At 32.9% G+C, this 5,858-nt stretch overlaps 1 protein-coding gene across 1 annotated transcript; it reads right to left on the bottom strand.

Moving 5' to 3' along the window:
* Positions 1-363: 363 nt before the first annotated feature.
* LOC134847792 (fibrinogen-like protein 1-like protein) lies at positions 364-4,256 on the bottom strand. Its single transcript, XM_063865007.1, has 4 exons — positions 3,690-4,256; positions 2,346-2,471; positions 1,124-1,391; positions 364-731 (listed from the first exon to the last, which is right to left on the bottom strand). The coding sequence occupies exons 1-4, from the start codon at positions 3,966-3,968 to the stop codon at positions 388-390; spliced, it is 1,017 nt and encodes a 338-aa protein (XP_063721077.1). The 5' UTR covers positions 3,969-4,256; the 3' UTR covers positions 364-387.
* Between the last annotated feature and the right edge of the window lie 1,602 nt (positions 4,257-5,858).

Genomic DNA, 5,858 nt, shown 5'->3' with positions numbered 1-5,858 from the left:
CCTCGGATGATTTTTTTATTTAAGCCGGTTAAAAATAAACACTACATTGAATCAAATATATAAAATATATTTAATCATGGCAATCAAACATGTTTGATCAAGGTGAGTAGTTCCAATGTTTACAGTTTTAGGTTATTTGTAGACAAAAATTTTGGTTAATAGTTATCATTATCTTCCTGCTCAAAATAAAGCAATAACAGCAAAATGTTAGCTGCTTGAACATTCTGAAAACTTTTTTAGTTGCAGCGCTAGTGTTTTATATTCAGTGTGTAGTTGGATAATTAATGTCCAAAACTTCTGTTTATTAAACTCATGGTTGAGCTTCAAAATTTTATGATTATTAGATATTCTTTGATAGATATTTCTCCTGGCTTCTAATTTTTCAATTCAGCCAACGCGGATCATTGTAATCTCACTTGATGCAAGCGGTATCGTTCCTTCATTACCGTTCCAGTAATTCATTTGTACAAGGCTCTCCAAGTTTTCTGAAGTAGTCCTGTTTCCGTTGAGCATCATACGCTGACAGTTTTTAAACCACCAACCTCCTCCTCCTCTGATTGAAGCACAGTTTCCAGGAGATGTGTCTCGATCCCTATCATGAGTACTGAAGGCCTCTCCATTATGATAGTCGAAGCCGCTTGCTAAACCAGTGGTGTTCACCATGTTGTCACTGTTAGCCACCAATGGGCCCAATGACAGATAATAAAAGGGAATAGTGTGAACCTTGAAGTCTAAAACAGGGACGTTTGTCCTCTTGCAGCCACATTTAGTTTGTTTTACACAAAAACTCCCAGACAATTCATCAAGCTTATATAAGTTTGAAACTTTGTGAAGAAAACATAACGATGAAATCAAAAAAGGTGGTAATATATCACGTTAAATCATTTGAATGAAAAAAAATGGTTGTCAAAATCTTATATACTGAAAATCGTTGGTATGAACGAATTATTACACTAATATGAAATTAAGTCAAATTATAAAAAGCATACATTTGCACTGAAAATTTTCTGATTTCGTGTGTACACAGTTTTTTGAAGTTGCTATGATTTTTTTACTAAGAAAAATTCGAATTTTTTTGTTAAAAAATCAAGTGGATGTTTTATGATGATTTTTTTAAATTTACCTGTCCATTCTCCCCAGAAGAGTTCATCGTCTGTGAATTGGCGCATCGAAATTCGGACATTCCATTTTCCAATCTGGGTCAAAATAAGAATTCTCTGTAGCCCAAACCACAAATCCCCTGCTCCACAGATATCTCCAAAACCTGCCTCATATGCCTCAAATCCGCGATTGAACAAAATATTGTCGCCAAATCGTTCCCGCCTCTGTAGAACTATCTCCAATCCCACATCTTTTCCTCTTAGATCCACAAATGATGCACCATTCAGACACTAAATTTAGCAGCTTTTTATGAGCCCTTCTAAAGTTATTCTATTCAGATGACTGTAATCCGTTATTCTAATGTTTTTTACGTGATGACAGTCGCTAAGTTGTAAAATTGAAGTCCACTCTAAGCCGAAAATTTACTCAAAATGTCATCAGAAACAGTTTGGAAAAATATATATTTTATTCTTCTGCTGGTTTGTTGTTGGTTCGTACCTCTGCTTGTGTCTGATGCAGTAAATGAACTTAATTATTTTAAAAAGTTTTATTTTATTTTTTCATAGACTGCAAGTTATTTCAGAGTCACCTTTTTGCACTAAATATTTTATTAAAAGACTAAAAGACTGCGGTAATTATAACTTTTTTGAATTCGAGTTCCGCTCAACTAATTGCCTCTCAGCCGGCTACGCGTATTTAGTTCTCCGTCATTGCTTCTTGCCAATATTTATGGGCATGCGACTATTCCTTACAACAAACTGCCATTTGTGAGACAAAAAGACCGGTGAATTTCTTCTCATGTCTGGTAAAAATTCATTGTTTCCAGAAAACCACAGTTTTTTTACTATCAAGCATTTTGACGTTTTTCAGTGACTTTAGCACAAAAGATACAATTAATTGATAATTCATTGGTTTTCTTTCAACTGCTCTCGAATAACAAATTACTTTTGAAAAAAGATAAGATATGCGTTTCAGACTGCTGATATCAAAATTACGATTTTTCATTTAGTGTAATTTAAAATCACGTGCCTGATCTCAATTCAAAACCTTTTATGAGCGCAACAGTCTTATGTTTTACGCTTTCACTGTAAAGTTTTAAGTCTTCAAAATTTTGATTGCGCAGTTCAATTAGGCCCCAAGCTCTTTTAGGGTTTTCTCAGCACAGCCGCATGAAATTATGCAGATTCTGGGTTTGATCAAAAAATAAGTCGATACAAAAAATACAAGATGGAACAAAAACTCACCGAAAGTTCTCCCAAGCTGAAATCTACGCTCTCAATGCTGCTGGAAAGATCTGCTAATTGCGCCTTGGTCTCATTTATTTCATTGGATAATTTAACCGTCAGAAACATAAGAATGACAACAGATACCTAAAATTTTAACCATCCATTGTTTATTTACCCTAGAAACTAAAGTTAAATAAGAATTGAGGTATAAAGAATGTTTGAAAAACAAAAAACATCCCGGGCTGACCTCCATAAACCGAAAATGCTTATCTTAAATTTCTTCACACCGAAAATGCTTATCATACAATTGCCTACATCAAATGTATAGAAAAATGCTAATCATTCAATTTTCATACAATTTTTTTGAAAAATTTCTAAGTAAAATTGAAAATGCCCCAAAAATTGCTTCAACCTCGAATCGAATTTTATACTCAAACAAACTTTTCCAAAAAAAATAAATTGCTTGCAAATTTTAATTTTTTGTTAGCATAACGTAGTCCACGATGGACAAAAATTTGTGTTTTTTCCGTTTTTCTGGATAACTTTTTTAAACAGGCTAAAAACTCCTGTTTTTTTGTAAGGCATGTTTATATATGCCTTCATCAATGTTTGATAAGTTGAAAATTCAATTTTTAAAGAAAATCATCTTTGAAAAAATTAAAAGTTTGATGCTTTCAGTATATCATTTCAGATCGCTTCCAATGCATTGTCAATGACAGACGATCAACCTTTTGGGAACTCTAGTGTTGAATACACCATGGGTTTAGTCACTTGTGTTCGGTCACGATCACATCCCAAAAAATTTGTTAAATAAAATTTAGAAAAAATCAAATTTTTGGTTTATGAAAAAATGCTTATCCTACACTTTTCATTTATGAACAAATGCTTATCCTAGAGTTTTTTTTACAATTTTCTGAGTCTACGAAACTGTAGGAAATTGTAGGATAAGCATTTTTTCATATTTGGAAATTGTAGGATAAGCATTTTTGGTCAACCCGGGAATTCACTTTCAAATGTGTCATTAAATTTTGTTGTAAATTGTAACTCCTGTAAAATTGCAAGCAACTTCAAACTTCGTCAAGAGTTAGACCAAAAAGAAATGAACATGCAGTTTTTGATAGGAAGAAATGAAAAAATGAATTAAAAAAGGATCAAAAAAGCAATCCAGCATATAGAATATTATCCTAGGTGACCATTTGCTGCCTACAGGAAAAAGATCAGCACAAACATTTACAAAAGTCCTGAACTGAGATTTTAAAAGTTTAAACCCTAACATACTGAGTTGTTTTGGAGCATGTTGTGGTGAATTTTGAATTGAATTTCATCGCTTCTACTAAATCCAATATTTGAGATTGTACTTACTGCCATTAGAGCAACAATTACCACCAGTACAACCACCAAAATCATCAAGCATCTCACAAACGAATTGCTTTGTTGTAGCTGTTTGTTGTTTGTTTTTCTGCCGTTTTCGTCAATATTTGCAGGCTCATCGTAGATATCGCCATTTTTTTTACCGTCAGAAGCCTGCTCGTTTTCATTGACGTATTGCCTTGATTCAGATTCTTTAAATTGAATTTGGACATCACCTGTCGATGTATTAAGAGAAGCCATTTTTTTAATTTTTTTGCGAAAAAGTCGCATAATTTTTGAAAAAAAAAATGATGTCCGTTTGAATGATGTCCGTTTATGAGCAGCAACTATTATCAAAAAGTTTGGTCCAACGTAATTTTTCTATGTGCTCTATGTTTTAATGTGCTGCGTGAAACTGGTGATCAACTGTTTTCTACAACGGCAAAATATATCGTTTTAAGTAATGAGTGTAATAACTGAGCAGAAAATTTGCATAAAATAAATTTTGTTTTTAACTAATTTTAATCTTTTGATTTTCAACAGTCTTTCTATTGAAGAAAAATAATTTATGTATAATAGTAAAATGAAAAATATTCAACAACTTTCGGCCAACTTACTGCTGAACGCTTGCTCAACTCGTTACAACTCGTTTGCGCATTTTTTCTTAATAGTGGTATTTGATACTCTTTTTTTCTAAAAATGGAATACTTTTTCACAATAGAATACGTTGAACATGCGCGAAAAAAAAGTAATTGAAACCTTCAGCAGGCACTTGAAAAAAGTTCTTTGTGAGCCCTTTCTATCTTTTCACCATCTTCCTGCAGTTTTTTACTATCACACAAGGTGAAACTGTGTTGAAAAATTGTTGTATGAACTGATGATTTAGCCAGAAAAACATATTTGGCCTTCAAAATTAAACTATTAAGACCAACTGTAAATCCCAAAAAATAATCGTCATAGTAGGGGACAGTAAAAACGGTCTATTTGCAAACAAATCACCATACATCGCCTGAGCAGCATTTGAGAAGTGAAGATTTTCTTTTTGCTTTAAGTATTTTTTATTTTTATCTTAGTCATATTTCCTAGATCATTGTAGATCCTTTAGAAAAAACTGAAAATTGAAGAGGTTTGAAGATCAACCTTATTAGTAACAAAAAATTTCCAATCTTATTAATATATAAGGCGAGAAGAGATATAACTGACACTGGGAACGGCTTGCACAGATCATCCACTAAAAGTTGTGAAGTTATAAAGTTCTCAGTTATGAAGTTATAATGTTGGCGTTATTTCAAGTAGAATTTGGGTTTGACATGTGTCACATACATTGAAATGTGTAGAATGCAGAGTGGCAAAATTTCGTAACTTCAGGTTCTAGTTGATTTGCATTAGATGACCGATGGAAAATATTTCACTCGGCCTCATAGAGTCATAAGTGATGTAGTTTTAGCTGAAAAGCAGATCACCAGCATCACCCGGGTGGTCCTCTTGGAAGTCTTGAGAGAAGTTGTGAAACATATAAAGTTGTTTGTAGAAACTAGGCCAAAAGTGATCATTTTTCAATCTTTTTCCCAGTGTTCTTTTCGAATAGTGTATTTGTCCAACAAAACTTTCACTTTGTTTCATCTTGTCTAGAGAAGTCTGGTAAAAAAAAATTAAATTTGCAACGATTAGATTAGCTTGGGATGTTTTGGAACCTAGTGGTACTTCAATAAAAGGTTTTGCAAAGCATCTTCTACTAGATGTAATAGACGCATACTAGGTTCTAGTATCAAGTCATTAGTCCCTTTTGCAAAGTTTTTTTTCTTTTAGAACTTATTCATATAATAACCCTTCTTGGTAAACACTATGTGGGTTGTTCTAAAAGTGAGTGAGCATGTTGAGTTTACCCAGTTTTAAAGTATATTCAGGATATCCATCCTTAACTGGTGGGTGAGGCCATTTGTGAAAAAACTAAAAGGGTCATAAAAAGGCCCGGGTTGAGCAAAAATGCTAGTCTTACAATTTCCATATATGGAAAAATGCTAGTCATACACTTTCCATACAAATCCATATGAACAGAAAAATGCCTGAAAGGTCTGTGATTAGTATTTTTTCAAATATGGATATTGTATGACTAGCAATTTTTCATATATGGAAATTGTATGACTAGTGTTTTTTTTCAAAAAACAAAAATAAAAAGTC

The sequence above is a fragment of the Symsagittifera roscoffensis genome, chromosome 6 (assembly GCF_963678635.1).
Source record: "Symsagittifera roscoffensis chromosome 6, txSymRosc1.1, whole genome shotgun sequence".
Lineage (NCBI taxonomy): Eukaryota > Metazoa > Xenacoelomorpha > Acoela > Convolutidae > Symsagittifera > Symsagittifera roscoffensis.
The sequence above is the reverse complement of the archived record's forward strand: the minus strand, read 5'-3'. Positions and strand labels throughout refer to the sequence as shown.

What these genes read in the sequence shown, in the direction of transcription:
- LOC134847792 (XM_063865007.1), bottom strand. Translation starts at nt 3,968, where the DNA reads ATGCGACTTTTTCGCAAAAAAATTAAAAAAATGGCTTCTCTTAATACA. An exon ending in TAATTGTTGCTCTAATGGCA is followed by an intron (nt 2,472 to 3,689) that starts GTAAGTACAATC and finishes TTAAAATTTTAG; the next exon opens with GTATCTGTTGTCATTCTTAT. An exon ending in CTTCTGGGGAGAATGGACAG is followed by an intron (nt 732 to 1,123) that starts GTAAATTTAAAA and finishes TCCCTGTTTTAG; the next exon opens with ACTTCAAGGTTCACACTATT.